At 35.6% G+C, this 18331-nt stretch overlaps 2 protein-coding genes across 2 annotated transcripts; both read right to left on the reverse strand.

Annotated features, from left to right (window-relative positions):
- Positions 1-4724: 4724 nt before the first annotated feature.
- Positions 4725-7784, reverse strand: LOC126967999 (uncharacterized). Its single transcript, XM_050812765.1, has 2 exons — positions 7664-7784; positions 4725-7376 (listed from the first exon to the last, which is right to left on the reverse strand). The coding sequence occupies exon 2, from the start codon at positions 7064-7066 to the stop codon at positions 5621-5623; it is 1446 nt and encodes a 481-aa protein (XP_050668722.1). The 5' UTR covers positions 7067-7376; positions 7664-7784; the 3' UTR covers positions 4725-5620.
- A 3437-nt stretch (positions 7785-11221) lies between these two features.
- LOC126968012 (alpha-(1,3)-fucosyltransferase C-like) lies at positions 11222-16429 on the reverse strand. The gene is made up of 2 exons (XM_050812793.1): positions 15442-16429; positions 11222-12199 (listed from the first exon to the last, which is right to left on the reverse strand). The coding sequence occupies exons 1-2, from the start codon at positions 16359-16361 to the stop codon at positions 11932-11934; spliced, it is 1188 nt and encodes a 395-aa protein (XP_050668750.1). The 5' UTR covers positions 16362-16429; the 3' UTR covers positions 11222-11931.
- Positions 16430-18331: the final 1902 nt, after the last annotated feature.

Genomic DNA, 18331 nt, shown 5'->3' on the forward strand with positions numbered 1-18331 from the left:
TTTTCTGAAGACCTATATAAGATTCACAATTTCATCATATATTATTTTGTTAATTTTCAGAGGGTTTAGACGGCGTCTTCGTTCAAACCTCCCAGACGATATATTTTTTCCGACACCTCTAACAAAGATAGTGTATACAAAAATGTATATATAAACTTAATAAATCATATACAAAAACTTTTCTCGAGAGCCTATCTTTTAATGTAAACATCTGATTTTTTATATGTAAATTTGGTTGTCAAAGTATTTCTGCGTTTTTTACTTTTGGCGGTGACGATACTATCTAGTCTGCGATTTGTATATAATGCTGATTAAATACTTTAAGACTGTGCACAACACTGATGCGTCTCACTGTTGTGGGGCCACGGACTAAGAACAAAGGACCTTAAACCATTCGTATCAAAAGTGAAGCGACTTGATAGTTTAAAACGTTACCAAAAGTGGTACAAAAGTTTGTTGGTATAATTTATTTTGAGCACAATGCAAGTGGTGTTTGCAATACTTAAACGCTTCTTTTTCGAAGGTTAATATTTATATAATTTTTTAAGTTTACCCAAAATTTATTATGGTCATAGTATAGTATCTGTGTTATTAATAAACGCAGCTTAAAGTTACTCGCAAGTTTAATATTATTTCTCCCTGTCACTTAATTGTATAGTGACAAAAGGAAGATAAAGACGAAAGATTTAAATTTGGAATAAATTTACTTCGCGTTTATTAATAAAATAGTGCATTTACAACAGTATACTATTATATTTATATTAGTTTAAGTTGAATTATCAACAGCTGCAGACTTCAAAATCGACTAACGGGAGTTAATGTTATTCGGAAATGACTTCTGAGAAGTCGACAAGACTAACTCAAATTGAGTGTCGTTATTATCAAGTTAATATCGACCATAACAATAACGGAATAGAGTTAAATATACTTGTTTTTGTTAATTATAATCCTGTCATGTAAATTAGTAAGTTGTGTAAAGTCTGATAAATTGAAATATATTTATTCAAAATAGTCGAAATTATAGAATGTCAAAAACTACCACCCATTCGAAAAAGTACGCCTTATCGGACCTAACAAGAACGGGCACAAGAAACAGCGGCCTTTTTTTCATAAACATATGGTTACAATGTTAATATCGTACAATAAAACCTATTATTATTTACCTAATTAAATTAATAGCCTGAGGGCGGTCGCTCCATTCCCAATCTGTGGTATCATTAAGAAACTCATTTATGTTATGGTAACCTTTACCACAAACGTTTTTTTTTATAAATTCTTTTAAATTTCGTAACACATTTTCTGGGATCTTTTTGCATATAAGCATATTCATCGCCCCACAAAAGACTTACTAACTCGACTTAGCCGAGTCATTATATATTATCGGCCTTACAAATAAAATCGGCATAAAATTATAACTAATCATAAACCATGAATATGTAAAATGTTTACAAATAGACATTTTGCTTACGAATGGTTTGTTTGGACGTATAACTTTTCCCGCGTTTATTTGCAATTATCATTGTATCGACAGTGTTGTCAACGGTAATGTAAACATTTTGCATTTTCTTTGTTTATCATCAGTTATAACTTTATACCAAGTTTATTTTTAAGGCCGTATAATATTAAGTTTGTTCCTGGTGTTAACATTATGGTTATGATAGTTTCTAGCAAATTCACTTATGTGCCTATGTAAAATACTACTTGAGTATTTTATATCTTACCTGATGCGGTATTTCCATGCGCTCCCTATATTTTGGCACTATAATAATTGCGGATTTGTTCGAAATTTTTGCTTCCAAAAGTGGTATATTATCAGAATTTTCAAATCAATTGTTAAACCTTAACCCCCTTATTCATAATAGTCTGCTAACTTAAAGCATTGCTAATTCTCACTCTGTCTTCTTCTATTGACCTAAGTCAGAATGAGAAAAAACACTCTTTAGCGGCTGTTTAAAGTTAGCGGACCATTATGAATAAAGGGGTAAATATACAGCTTTCTACTACTCCTTCGGAATATAAATGCGAGGAAATTCTGTCAACTTTATATGTAATAAATTAAAACGTCTAAATAGAGCCTCTTGCTGCTAGACAACCAATAAAAAAAGGCCAGGTTTATTACTTTAGTGTGACTCTAAATTTTTTTTTTCTACTTTTTCGCAGCTGTCACAATCTATCTAGACGTATCTATATATTATTTAGACGATCTAATTTAATAACATAAATTAAGAATTGGTCTCCGGTCCCTCAAACAAGATACCGCACAACCTAAGAACAATAGCTTGTTCATTGCGGCAACCTTATATAGTCTATTTATAAAGATGCTTGTGTGCGTGGCATCTTGACATTCATTGGCATCTTTCAAATTTTGTAACATACGTTTCGTGTTATTTTACATTGAAATTTATAAAAATACAAAATACTGATCATATCTGATCTCAGTCTCTCCTGTTTCTTGTAGTGCTATTTTTACAAAGTTTTACTTCGCAACCCGGCATTTTAGTTTCAATTATTAGCAAAGTTTAACAGAACATGTGGCACGGCAACGTCACACATTGTTCGAGACAGGCTTGAGTACGCCTACTTGGGCGCAGTATTAGTTGCCGCACTTTGCGACTACGCCTGCGGTATCTAGTTGGAGCGCAGCGAAGAAATAGGAGAGACTGAGATCAGATATCATCAGTATTGTGTACGGCTAATAAATATAACCGTTAAAGTTTAGAATCCGAGCATCCGCCACTTCAAGCACCTTCGGATCCTAGGAGAGCTTCACTAATGATTCTATAATGTGGGGCCCTGTGTTTTTTATTCAATGTATTTTGAATTTATAATATACCTTCAACAAAACCATAATGTACATTATACAATTTAAAATATGTTTGTATTGTGTTCGACGTTAATGCAACTGAACTTATACGGCCTTACAAATAAAATTGGCATAAAGTTATACCTAAGATTAACCAAGAGTTCGCAAAATGTTTACAAATAAACATTAATTATTCGATCGTATAAAGTTTCAAGCGCTTATTTGTTTGACATTCGGAAAACTTCATCAACATTTTGCATATTCTTGGTGTATTCTCAGGTATAACTTAATGCCACGTTTATTTGTAAGATCTTTAGAATTTAAGTCACTTTCTGTTTATAGTCAGTAGTTTGTGAGAAAGTACTTTTATATTACTATTATATAAGGAATTAAAGGACCTACGACTTAATGATATAAAAATTCCAAATAAGGTACAAATTTTTTACAGTACCATTTGTTTTTGGAGAACTTTGCGCAAGGTTATACTTAACTAACTTCATGTTTGAAGTTTAACTTTTATACAATATTACCTATACAGGGGTGATTAGGTGCAAACGTGATCAGAACTAACTTAATCTTGTTTAGTTGTTGTTATCCATTGTATATATATATATATATTATACTAGCTGACCCGACAGACGTTGTTCTGTATATAATAAATATAATAATGTTTTTATATGAATTTGTCAATAATATATCATAACATCAAAAATATTTCGTAAAATATGCACTCTGCTGTCGTAATGAAATTGTTTCACAGCAGAACTGTCAAACCGTGCGTCAATAAATTCTCTCATAGAAATTTTGTATGGACACATCAAAGGAAAAACAAATTTGTTGTTTTTATTTAATTTAGCAGCATTTTCCTATTTATTCACCTTTTAAACCTCTGGACTTCCACAAATAATTCAAGACCAAAATTAGCCAAATCGGTTCAGCCGTTCTCGAGTTTTAGCGAGACTAACGAACAGCAATTCATTTTTATGTATATATTATATAAGTTATACCTGAGAATTAACCAAGAATACGCAAAATGCTTACAAAAAAGATATTTTTTTGCTTACGATTGTTTTATTCTTACGTATAACATTTCCCGCGTTTATTTCCAATGCTGCTTGACATTCGGTATTTGGTAACTTCAGAATAATCACCGCTTTCTGTTTATAGTCTGTAGTTTCTGAGAAAGTACTTTTACTTTAAACTTATATAAGGAATTAAATGACAAATAAAAATTCCAAATACTTTTTTTTCAGTGCCATTTGTTTTTGGAGAACTTAACGCAAGGTTGTACTTAACTATAATTAACTTTGACGCTTCATGTTTGAAGTTTAACTTTTATATAATATTACATATACAGGGGTGATTAGGTGTGTGATGTGATCAGAACTAACTTAATCTTGTCCATATTTCGACGGCTCCTAAGTATACTGAGTCAACTATACTTCTAATAACTTGACAGGAAGGCGATAAGAAGATCAAATGGTTATATTTAAATTGTTAGTACAACCAAGAAAAAATAACTAATTTTAGTGAATTAAATATAATAAAGCCTTTCATCTGTACATAATAAATGTAATATTATTTTATTAATTTATGAGATAATGTAGATAGACTAGTATACGGCGATTATTTGTTTCTTAAAAATGGATCAAGTACCACTTACATTTTTATACGTCGTATTATTAAATCTACGTTTGGGGGAATAATTACTTTACAAGTGTGGCAAATAATATTTTTATTTAGTTATTAGATTTTTCATATATTATATTGTGAGTCATGGATTTATATTTTCTTAAAATATAATAAGTTGACTCACTATACATGGACATAATTTCAAAAGTGAACCATACTTAAATTGAGTCAAGTGTGGTACAAAATAGTTAAAACAATAAAAAACGCCTTTAATGTTTAATATTTTAATCAAAGAGAGAATCAAATTGGTATTGGTAACATTAGCACAACTTTAGGATATCTATAAAATTAACAAAAAAATAAAAAAAAAATCAACAATACTAGGTACCAATAGAAACAAAAACTTAAGTTGGTCTAGTCTTAAGTAATAAAAATACAACTTGCACGTTTCTGTAAAATAGGAGAATTATTTATGAATTGTTTGAAATCACTATAATTTAGAAACAAAACAAACAAAATAAATCTTTCTTATTTTTTTTTTAAAGAAAATCACAATTCTTATTATTATTCTTATACTGAGTATCAAATAAAATCAGTCTCAAAAAATGTACTTATTAGCTAAGTACTTAATAATTATCTACGAAAAAAAAAACAATCTAAACAAAGAAAAAAGACAAATTATTAATTATTCTGAATCGCTTTCATTTCTATTGCTGTCAGTCTTAATCAAACTAGAAAAAAACGAGTGATATTCCTTAGGTATCACTAATTTGTTGCACATGTCCATTAAATCTTTGTGTTTATTTTTATCTATTGGGATTGGCCTGTTGTAAGCTGGGCGAAGATCACGAAAATCTATATTAGGGACAGTTTGATTACGTGTTGCTTTAGGTTTATTAGCACAGTCAATACAGTTATAAGAATCTGCCATGTAACTAGTTTTGAAACATAATTTGTAAGGATTTTCTGGCTCAATTTTTATTTCAGTGACTTTATTCCATTGCATCTTAGATCCATCACAGGCAAAATTCAGGTTGTTAACCTTTGTAAGCATTGTTTTGAAGTCCATCACAATATCTTGAGACACTTCGGTGACCTTATAAGGTTTATCGTCGGTTTTAGCAAATTGAAACGCCATGTACCATTGGGCAGGCGTATATAGTATTGTGTCTTTCGTCTGTCTTTCTATAAGCGCATGCATACTGTCTGCCTCGTTTTGGGTGTCAGAATCAGAAAACGATGACTAATTTTTATTTTGTATTTATAACTTGCCATCATATACATTAAAAAAACGATTCTGTTCCGATTCTGACCACTGCAGTTATCAGACCAGAATCGGTAATCTTTTATACCTGCCATATCTGTTTGTTCAATAAATTTAAAAACACAGCTAGCAATTTCATTTGCTCCTCTTTTAGCAGTTTGTTGGTGCCAGGCAAAGCAATAACCTTGACGATGTCCTAGATCAAAAACAGTAAAATTATAAACGGTCAGTTTTCGTTTATAATAAAATGTGCTTACGTTCCCATGGGGTACATTCAAGCACTCTTGGAGATCGTAAGCGGCTGTCAGTATTTCTGGATTCTGTTGCGCTAATTCTTTGTCTTCTGCTTTTAACTGTCTTGCTAAATCTTTTTGTTTCAAGTGCTCTGCCTGTTTTTCTGCTTCTTGTTCTGTGTGTTGTTTATTATTTTCAAATATGTGACATTCTTCACATACATCTTTTTTCGGCTTATGGAAACTAATGTTTATATTGTTGTTGATAATGTAACGATATTGCTGCTCATTAGTTATTTTATTTGTGTACTTACTGGAATCAAACCATTCTTCATACAGTCTAAACATTTTAGGAAACGATAGAGACCCGTCAAGATACTTCTTGTTGGAATCTTTACGAATATAATGTGATTCCACAGGCGAAAAACTTGCAACATGGTCAAGCACACTTTGTTTCATTTCATCAGTTATTTTTTTCTGATGGTGAACATGCTTTCCTCGCTGATCAGACTGTACAGCTCCTTGTCCTTTCTCTAGTTTTTCTAAAGCTGTATAAAGGAAATTGAAACTTATAGATAAGGTATTTAAAAACATGGTTTTACATACAGGTATATTCCTTATAACAACGTTGTCTGTTTCGTAAATAGGTAAAGTATAAGAAATAGTACTCAGTCTTTTAGTATTCTCCTTGTCTGTTGTTATCCTCTTCTTTATTTCTTTGGTAGCATACTTCGTCAAAAAGTCCGACTGCCTGGAATGATCTCCAATATCCCAAAACGTTTTAAATATCTTTGATCTAGTCTCTCCGGATATTTTTTCATAACATTTCTTTCTACAGGTTGTAGGACATGAAGGTTTCAGTAGTTTTTTATTATGCACTTTTCCATTTCTACTAATATATTGTAAACCTCTGTTGACATTTTGTTTCCTTACCTCATCCTTCCAGTCCTTCAGACAACGTTCTCTTTTTCTACCTTTGCTTTTTTTAGTTCCAAAAATTCGCTTACGTCTCTGAAAAGTTGGAGTAGTTACTGGAGAGTCTGTATCGTTAACGTCAGTTGCGGGCGTAGCGGCAGGATTATCAAGACAAACACAAATTGGTGAAGGATAAAAATCAATATAAGGTGATGGCATTGGAGTATCCTCGCCTGATCTTTCATGATAGTTACTAGTGCTAAGCTTTTCTTTGATATTCGATTCAAGAGGCTCTGAGTTTTTATAAAAAATATGTGGATTAGGAGTGTTTGGTTGAGAATCTTCAATTACTGATGACGGTGAAGAGTTAGTAGGTAGCAAGGTCCCAGTTTTATTACAATATCATTCGGAAAAATAGAAGAGTTTGATGGCAGATTTTGTAATAAGATATCGGTATCTTCCAAATCAATATCATCTAATATTGATAATTCTTCTTGGGTAAAATTCGCATTTGAAGGCAGTGGAGAATCTGAAAGAAAATCCACACATAATTACACATTGTAATAACTACAACTCATAAAATCTAAAACTAAAACCATGTAGTTCTCGTTCCTATGTTGATAAATCGTACAATTTGTTTAAATAAATCAGCAGAATGAGTCAAGTTAATGCTTTGTAAAAATTGTTCAACGTATACTGAGCTATCTACAGTTCAACCAGTATACGCGGTTTACTTTCAAAATGAAATAATAATCAAATTAATTATGTACTTAACTATTTTTCTACACTAATAAACAATAATTTAACTCCATTTACCTCTTTCCGCTTCATTTTGAACATTATCACAAGCTTCAGAAGTATTTTCTTTATTAACGTCATAATTATCATATTTTTCATTCACTAAATTAATGATTTTTCGAGACATAGTACTCATCACCACTTACTACTATACAATTATGACTCTAAATTTAAATAAAAATAACACAAGAAAAGCAACTATTTCTTGATAACAAAAATCAGACAATAACGTCCGCACACCCCGCTGTTCCGCCGTATACTGAACCAGTTTGAACTTGCACCGAAATGAGCGCATTTGCGTCCCGCGTATATTGGTAGCAAACACTTGACTCAGTTTACTGTGTGCAAAATAAATAAATTACTATACTTGATCGAGTATACGCTATTTTTTTTTTGGTTATTTATAAAGTTCTTTTTTCTTTTACAGGTTAATAGAAAATGATCTAATTATTGTTAATACACAAAAAAGTGCAATTCTTAAAATTTGTTAGTTGACTCAGTATACTTAGGAGCCGTCGATTTTACAATTTTTGATAACCTAGTTATAAAGTGTTACTATGAAATTTTATTCATTCAGATGATATAACAAGAACATAGCTCAAAACTTCCATCGATTGAATGTCGGCGCCGTAACCATGTTCATTAGAAAGTAAGCAAACAATGTTCAAATTAATTTGTAATTTAAAGCCTTTTCCATACTTTCTAAAATTAATAATCTCATTTTTTAAATTGAGTTATGGCTTTCTACTACTCGGCGGCAATATCTCTGGACCTCGCTGGAACGTAATACCCCCTCCTGTGCCCCGTTCACCCCCTCGCCCTCGTCCTGTTGCGAACGTTCGGTTTGCAGTTTCATTTTTTTTATGAAAAAAAGGAACGGCACGAGCAGGACGTTCAGCTGGTGGAAATTGATACGTCATGCCCATTACAACGCAGTGCCGCTAAGGATTCTTGAAAACCCAAAAATAATGAGCGGCACTACAGTTGCGCTCGTCACCTTGAGACATAAGATGTTAAGTCTCATTTGTCCAGTACTTTCACTAGCTACGGCGCCCTTCAGACGGAAACATAGGAATGTTTATACATTACTGCTTCATTGCAGTAGGAGGCTATGTTGTGGTACCCATTAATCACCGTACTTACTTGTCAATAAATTGTCAAACTCGGTTACAGTAACATATATAGTATATTTTACTACCCGGCAACATTATCTATGGACTTGACATCGATGACGTCGAACATCGTCGCTTTGTTACGGTGTGCAAAGCATGCATCACTATATAATGTCCTAATAATATTTATGAATAATAAATAAACTGTTGATTAAAAATAAATTGATTGATGTAAAGGTGTTGTGTGTGATGCTGATTATTACAATATTATCTTATTATTATTATAATGATGAAAAATCAATGAAAGCATCTAGGTTAAGGACAAAGAGTATATATTTTTCTGGCAGAATAATGTTATATCGACACAGAACAACAGAAACTACATAACTATTAGCAACAAAAGTCAAAAAGGAACAATGAAAACTTCACAGATAAAGCAGTGTTAGCACGAAAATATCACATGTACCTAACGGTAATGAAACTGCAAACAGTACTGATGCAACAGTAGTAGCGCGAGGGGGGTTATTGGGGAACGGGAGGGGTTATTATGTTCCAGCGAGGTCTACAGGTAATGTGGCTGTGTAGTAAGTCTATAGTATTTGTCTCAATTAGGGCTCTTAAACCATTTTAGATTTGATAACCGGTAATTGAGAATACACTTAAATCTACTAATAGAGTTAAGTTAGTTCTAGCACGTCTTTATCAGAGCATCGTTAACATCTTTATTGTATAAACTATTTTTACAAAACATATTAATTAAAATTTGGAAAATAATTGTTGAATTTGGATGATTTCTATTGTATTGATAATTTAGATTTTCGCATTAATAATAGTGTGTAATATTTCTACTGGTTTAAGAATATTTTTGTTTGAGTTTATAGCCTTTTTTTTATTATAAAATAGTAAAAATCAAGGAACTTCAATCAACTTCCCACTTCAATAGCACATCGCCTGCCATTAAGTTTATTTTAACTGTGTGCACGGGGCAGCTTCCAATTTATCTACAAACATTCCTACGAGTCGCTAATAACTCGAATAATATTATAAACACCAAAACTGTTTTCGACAAGAGTTGATAAAGGTTAGAGTTTTTCTTGTCAATAGAATACGTAGAGTGGACATACTTGCGCTTGACTACAGCTGTGCGCCCTGTACCATAAAACAGTTCGCACTGCGATAAACTACGCTCGTGATACAGATTTGAAAGCGACAGGCGCTTATAATATTTATCAACTCTCGACGAACAAGGCAAAACTCGACTAACGGCTTACTAATTAGTGTTACGTTGATAAATGTGGAGATGTGTATATGTAGTAAATCAGTGATTGATTAATATGACGTATATTAATGAAAAAATATGACTGATTAATTCGAACATTGTTTCCATTTTTACCTTTAGTTTTGTATTTATTCCTACGATTTTCAGAGCGTAGCCTAAATATGAAATGAAAAATTAAGTGTTTAGCCATATATATGTAAGTATATAAACAACACAAATTTCTTTAGTAATTGTTACCTTGCCCGTTTAAATATTAACTTCTGAACCGATTGGGTTATGTTTGTTTATTTAGTTATAAGTGAATATTAAATACATTTATGGTTTAAATGTATTTTTATTTATAGCCTAAGATCCCACTGCTCTATTCCGCCCTTAACATACACTGCATAATGATAGCTCGGGTAATGTAAACACAAGTGGCTAAAGCATCCCAAGTAAAAAGTTTGATATAGGAACTGACTCTAGCATTCGTTTCCAAGATGTAACTAGTTTCGATGTTCATAAGATAATTAAAAAAATAAATATTAATAAAGCTCCTGGACTCGATAATATTAAAGTTTCTGATATTAAAATTTTAGGGAACGACGTATCCATAGCAATAGCTCATTTAATTAATCAGAGCGTAAAAATAGGACTATCCCGGCGAATTAAAATTTGGATGTGTCAGTCCTCTTTATAAAAAGGGATCGCGAAGTAACTTTTGCAATTATCGTCCAATCACACTACTTACTTTCTTGTATTAATAAAATTGTATAAAAATGTATTAGTGACCAAATACATAATTCTATAGAAAACAGAACGTGATGTACCTAAATCAGTTTGGATTTCAGGCTGCTAAAGACACATATTTACAAATGAAGTTAACGATCATCTGAATAAGAAAGATCATGTGCTGGCTTTATTTATTGACTCCTCGCGTGCTTTTGAGATTTTGATGCATAAACATCTGGTAGAGAAGCTTGCTAGTTGTAGTGTTCGTGGACCTTTATTAAAATGTTGCGAAAATTACCTCCATACTAGAACCTTTTCATTTAGATCAATACTGCATATAGTAGGCATGTAGCATCTCTTCATTTTCTCTCATATGTTAATGATATGCATAAATGCAGAAAGTACTCCATGTGTTATCAATTTGCAGATGATACATGCTTTCCGATCACTGATAAAGATCCTAAAAATGCTCGTGACCACCTGTAGTCTGAATTTAATACGTTGAATAAGTGACGTCACGATGCAGGTTCGGTAATTAGCCCAGGTAAAACTAAACTAATAATCATAATATCACCCCACCTTGCAAAACGTCGAATGGATGACATTTTCGCCCACGACCATAGTTGTTTGCACTCGAATAACATCATTTGTAAATGCGCCGCTATTGAAGTGTATACATTTAGGCATTTGCATATGGATAGTAAATTTAATTGAAGTAACCATAATAAACACGTCTGCAATAAGCTTAGGCAATTTTGAGCTAATACGACGGTTTAAAGAATTAGTATTCCCTTTAAAGTAAAATAAATGTTATACAATTCTCTAGCTCAATCTTATATACAGTATGGTTTTAGTAATTATTTGAATAAAATCTTTAAGCTGCAAAAAAGAATATTAAAACTTTTAACAAAACCAAACAAAATAGTTACTAATAATTATAGTGACTATTCTGAAACAGAGTTTTTTAAACATTGCAAAATTTTACCGGTGCAGGTACTAATAAAATATTCAATTTCGAAAGAAAACTTTTTCCATACTTAATACTGAGATAAAGTATAACATCCTACATGCACGCGGGCCGTCACGTCCCTGCGGGCGCGAGGGACGTGAGAGCATAGCTGAGGTAATACGCTTACAATACCTACGACAATTACAATGTACCTATGTCATCATGATCTGAAATACTATACACAATTTTCTTTAAATCTAGCACCATTCCACCAAGTTCTGAAGTCGTTCCATACAGTCACTTCATTAACTTTGTCGTCATTATTTAACCACTCGCACAAGTTACAAACATCCAACTTCTCTGTTAATTTGTACACAAAATGGTTCCTCCAACGGAAGAAGTCGTAATACTTTGTCTTGTTCGCCATTATGTCGTTAATTTCCTCGGCAAGCTTCTCTGGCCCAAGGGCTAAGGCGTTCAGGTAACTTCCTTCAGGAAGGAATCTGCAAATGAATATAGCTAGTACATAAAAAAGTAAATCTTTGGTTTAAACAATTACCGAACCAATTATAAGTTAAGAAAACCAAATAAATACTGCAATATTTAGTCTTTTATATTATGTCTTAGTATACAATAGGTCGTCAAATAAATAACATTTTTTGTAACAGTCAGTAAAAAACACATTTCTTGATGCTTTCGTCAGAATCACGAATGTTCGACTCCTTTACCTGATATTTTGTCTTATATGACATCCGACTGTCCCGACTAATTGAATTCACCTGTATATTGTAATATCATTTGCCCTGTGCTTCCCCGGGGCGTAAAAAGAATAAGGTAGTCCCAGGCCCAAGGGTGTCGTAAGAGGCGACTACGGGCTTATTGAAAGTGGGAGAGTCACGCTACCGTCTTTTGACGTCAGCACAATCGGGCCAGACTCGTCCGGGTTTACTTACCACACTCGCACAGAATACCGGCGTGAAGTAGCCGCTTAATGCCGCTATGGTTAGGCATAGGTCAGTGTCGAGGACTGGAGGCCATTCCCCCCCCTCCCTTCCCCCCAACAAAATATGAGAGCGGTATTCAAACAGAAATTACCCCAGGAGGGTACCGGCTCTAGTAGAGCCGGAGAATCCCTCCCCGAGCATTCGCGCTCGGGCTGCCCCTCGTATTCTGGGCAGGGCACAGTACAGCGTATGTCACAGGACAAACAGGGCAGCAACACCACGGCACCCCACTACACGCTTAATGCGGACTTTTGTAACATCAGGGGAATTAATTCCAACTTAAACGCCGTCCACCACCACCTTGAGACGCGCAGCCGCCCTTGTGTTTCCTTACGGAGACGCAGATATCTCGACCTAGCGATACGTCATATTTAACGTACCCCGGGTACAATATTGAGCACAATTTTTTGCCTCATGCCGAGGTATGTGTGTACGTTAGGGAGGATATCTGCTGTCGCTGTCTCGGCAATTTTGAGGGTAGGGACCTGTCTACTCTCTGGCTCCGCGTAGATTTAGAGGACCGCGTCCGCATCTGCGTGTGTTTACAGGTCCCATAGTGGTAACGCAGAAACCGATCATCTCAAGGGCTGCGTTCAAGCGGCAATTGACGACGTGCTTGCACAGATCCCCTCCGCTGAAATCGTAGTCTTGGGTGATTTCAACGGGCACAATGCCGAATGGCTTGGACCACGTACCACAGACTACGCAGGGCGATCTGTGCACAATTTTGCATTGGCGTATGTTCTGTCCCAATTGGTTGAGTCGCATATGCGGCTCCCGGATGTGAATAGCCACATGCCGTCCTTATTAGATCTTCTGCTGACTACACATCCCGATGGTTACCAGGTCTCTGTCGACGCCCCTCTCGGAACGTCAGGAGTGTAGTGCCCATCCGACGCCAACGTCGCAGACCACCAGAGAGCATAATTAGCCGCCAGCTCTCGGTATACTTTGAGGGTCACCAGTTGATCAACGACCGGCAGTACGGCTTTCGCCATGGTCGGTCGACTGGCGATCTTCTGGTATACCTAACTGTAATACTAACTAGATGGGCGGCGGCTATTGAAAGCATGGGGGAAGGCCTGGCAGTTAGTCTGGATATAGCGAAGGCCTTTGATCGTGTATGGCACAAGGCGCTCCTCTCAAAACTTCCATCATTTGGGCTTCCCGAGAGCTTATGCAAGTGGTCCTCCAGCTTCCTCACTGGGCGCAGCATACAGGTCGTTGTCGACGGTTATTGCTCGATTCCAAGGCCCGTGAACGCTGGAGTGCCCCAAGGCTGTGTGCTATCTCCCACGCTGTTTCTTCTGCATATCAATGATATGTTGGACACCTCCAACATACATTGCTATGCAGACGACAGCACTGGTGATGCCGTATACACGGGCCATGCAGGTCTCTCTCGGGAAACCGTCGACCAGTGCCGGGAGAAACATGTGTCTTCTATCGAGTCCTCTCTCGAGAAGGTCGCGGAATGGGGTAAATTGAACCTTGTCCAATTTAACCCCCAAAAGAATCAAGTTTGCACGTTTACCACTAAAAAAAAACCCATTTGCCGTATCACCGCTCTTCGACAACACTTCCCTTAAAGCCTCGCCTAGTATCGGAATACTGGGTCTCGAAATCTCGAGCGATTGCCAATTCCGTGGCCATCTAGAGGGCAAAGCCAAATTGGCTTCGAAGAAGCTGGGGGTCATTAATAGAGCACGGCAATACTTCAAGCCGGCCCACATTCTAGCACTCTACAAAGCGCAGGTCCGGCCACACACGGAGTATTGCTGTCATCTCTGGTCTGGCGCACCCCAGTATCTGCTCGATCCATTTGACCGCGTGCAACGCAGAGCACCTCGAATTGTCGGGGACCCAGCCCTCTGTGAACGGCTCGATCACTTCGCGCTTCATTGTGTGTCTTCTACCGCATTTATCACGGGGAGTGTTCCGAACAGCTGTTTAACCTGATTCCTGCTGCCGTATTCCACCTTCGCACGACACGCCACAAATTAGGATATCATCCCCACCATCTGGATGTGTGGCGGTCCTCCACAGTGCGGTTTTCAAGGAGCTTTCTTCCTCGTACTACTAAGCTTCTTTGTGCGGTGTTTCCGGGACGATACGACATGGGTACCTTCAAAAAAAAAGTGCGTACACCTTCCTTAAAGGCCGGCAACGCTCTTGTGATTCCTCTGGTGTTGTTGCAAGAGAATGTGGGCGGCGGTGATCACTTAACACCAGGTGACCCGTACACTCGTTTGTACTCCTATTCCATAAAAAAAAAACATGCAAATCGCAATCCAGGCTTTTTCCAAAGCGAAATCCGCCTATATGTATTTTCTAATACACCAATATAATAAATTAAAAATGAACTAAAAATCACGTAAACACAGAAAATAATTTTTAGATATGGAGAAATCGTTCTATATCGATAGGTATAGATTACACAATTTAAAATACCGGGTTATAGAGATGACCAGTGAATTCATTTTTAATTTTATTCTTTTTTGAAGTTATACTTCTTTTGGCGCATTAGGGAAATATTATCAGAGTGAATTTCTTGCGCGTGAAACGCGCACACACCGTCACGCAAATACGACACCCTGACGTTAGTTGGTCAACTAGACCATTTGCATCATACTTCAGCTGCCAAGCCTGTTGTAACTCATATGTCTACTGAACCACAACCAATGGACGAGAATAAAATAAATTTCAGTATATAATTCCTCTCCAATTGTATAAAAAAGAACCTTGTATAGTCTGCTCCTCCAAAAACAACAGGTACAGCGTAATTGTTGAGCGCCGTCAATAGCTTCTCTGTCACGTAATCCTCAGCGAACGAATTCTCAAAGGACAGATAGAAATGATACTGCTCCTCGATCATTTTGAAACATGAACTAGAATCACTTCGCGGACAACTTAACGGACCACACGCCCCGTAGATATCAACTGTCCATCCCCATTTTGATAACTTATCGCTAAATACACTCACAAATTCCTCTCTCCTTCGTTTAGTATGACAGTTAGAAACAAACCAAGCGACGGCCTTCGTTTTACGCGACAATTTAGTTTTTAACTTTTCACTTATTGGCTCCATTTTATCTGGCCATAACATATCGATTTTTGGACCCACTACTGTATTATTTAAATTATATATTGTTATATATCCCCATTGAATATTGGAATCTAATTTATATGTAAAAGTCCAATTGAAGAATCCGTCGAGGTTCTCATCACACGCTGGATAAAAGTCAGAAGATTCCAATCCACTAAATATATACTTTTGCTTCGGTGTGCGACGTCGAGGCATAAGAAAAGGCCATAGGGAAATCACATTTTTGCTGTTAAAAGCGATAGCATCAAAGTCTGTGTGGTCCAGAAAGTATTGTGTGTCATCTGTGACATAACAGTTTGTAAACTTACACTTGTTTTGTATGAACGCGGAATTGCCTTCTCCCATAAAGTCAAATGGTGCAGTAAATCTTCTCGTCCATTGCAAAATGTATTTAAAATTTTGTTGATTTAGATGTGATAAGGTTTCCTTTCTGTGAGCTCTAATATCATAAAATTTACTCTTGTAATACAGATATAAGTTTCCGGCATAAATGGTGATTAACAATAACAATATTTTACCAAAATGTCGTCGCGTTAATATTTTGTGAAGAATCATGCCTTATATTTAACTATTTAATTTATTTTATATCTTCGAATTAATTTATCTAACCACAGTTACGTTCATTGAAATTTATTTGAACAGATATGTAAATAATTTATAATAATTTGATGCCAGTGATATTTTACTAAAAGAGACGTATGCAATGACTATAGGTACCTACAGACAAAATACAACAAATTTTGAAGGCGTGTTACAGTTTATAATATTTAAATGATTAATGACAGAAATAACACGATAAACCTACTTCACTTGCAGTACACTTAAAATAATCATGAGTTAAGAAACTTATTTCAAATTAAAACGACGTTCAGGACTTTAGCTCTGATGGAGCACCGAGCAATCAAAAGAAACAACGAGTGTCTTGTCTTATTTATGTGTGCGTGGTCACATTAGTAGCAACACGTACATCTTTGTGTCTGTAATGTTGCTAGTAGTTATGTTAGGTAAAAGTTACCAATTATTTTTGAAATTGTTGTTCCGAAAAATTGATAACACAAGTTATGTTTGGACAAAATAGCGGTCACCAAACAAAATTATAAAAATAATGTGAGTTAAAAAAGGAATACCGACTCATACCCGATTAGGTATCTATGTAATTTAGTTACTTATATTTAACAAACAAAACAATTTTGTCTTAATTTTTTTATGGAATAGGAGGACAAACGAGCGTACCTGGTGAGAGGTGATAAGTGATCACCTCTCACCTCTTGCAACACTAAAGGAATCACAGGAGCGTTGCCGGCCTTTATGGAAGATGTACGCGCTTTTTTCGACGGTACCCATGTATTATTTATATATGCTAGCAATTCTTGCTTAGTTATAATGTATAAGTATTAATTTTTAGCATTGAACCATCACGGAGACGGTCCCACCAATTAAGATGAACTTTGTATTAAGATTGGGTTTTTTCTAAGTTAAAAGATAATATAAGTATTATATGTTATTTGATTTATGTAGTAGTTATTTAAAGTTTCCTTCCTTACCTTCCGGCACCATCATCAGATCAGCTCATAATAACATTTCATTTACTTACTATTTACATTGATGGTTTAAATTGGCCCTTAATCGCATCTATTGTTATGATTTTATATGAATGATTAGGTATTCTTACAATATAGTTAATTGAATGGAAATATTAAAATGTTTATAATGCTTTTTCAATTATTACTCTATAGGTTAGAGTTAGCTATTATAACGTTATTTTTTTTTATCTAGGCCAACTTTCTAAGATAACAAGGGAACCGTGAAATGACTACGATGTAACTTGCAACATTTTATATCTTCTCAATCGGTCACTCTTGTCAGAGTGGTCGTGGTTGCCAAGATGACGCAACATAAGTCGCCGTTGGTCTCCCCAATTATGGGTGGGAGGCAGTGCGATGCTCCTCCACTTTTGAAGAGGTTTGCAGCATTGCGGGAGCACTCCACAACAGGTGTCTGGGTCATTGTTTTGATAAGGTCCGTCCATCGCGTGGGTGAGCGTCCTCTCACTGTTTTCCCCTCCACCTTGCCCTGCACTATCAACCGCTCAATCGATCCTTCATTTCTGGAGATGTGACCTTCAGAATTCGTAGTTGCACAGTCAACTATAGCCTTTCTACAGTTCTTTTAAGATGGAATTGTTTGTTCGGAAAGCCGTCCAAGGGATCTTCAGGAGTCCTCTCCAACACCACATCTCTAAGGCATCAATTTTGCGGCGGTCTTGAAGTCTAAGGGTCCAGGTTTCAACCCCGTAGAGGAAGATTGGAAACACAAGGAACCTCATAAGTTGAACCTTGGTGGTGTTGGTGATCCTTCTGTCCTTCCAGATCTTATTGAGCTTCTCTACCGCAGAACTGGTTATAGCACATCGCCTTCGAATTTCCAGATCGCAACCTGCGGTATTGGAGATAGTAGAACCAAGATAGGTGTAGGTTGGCACCACCTCACAGTTGGCAATGTGTTTCTTCAAATTCTATCCTATT

The sequence above is a fragment of the Leptidea sinapis genome, chromosome 14 (assembly GCF_905404315.1).
Source record: "Leptidea sinapis chromosome 14, ilLepSina1.1, whole genome shotgun sequence".
In the NCBI taxonomy this organism is placed as follows: Eukaryota; Metazoa; Arthropoda; class Insecta; order Lepidoptera; family Pieridae; genus Leptidea; species Leptidea sinapis.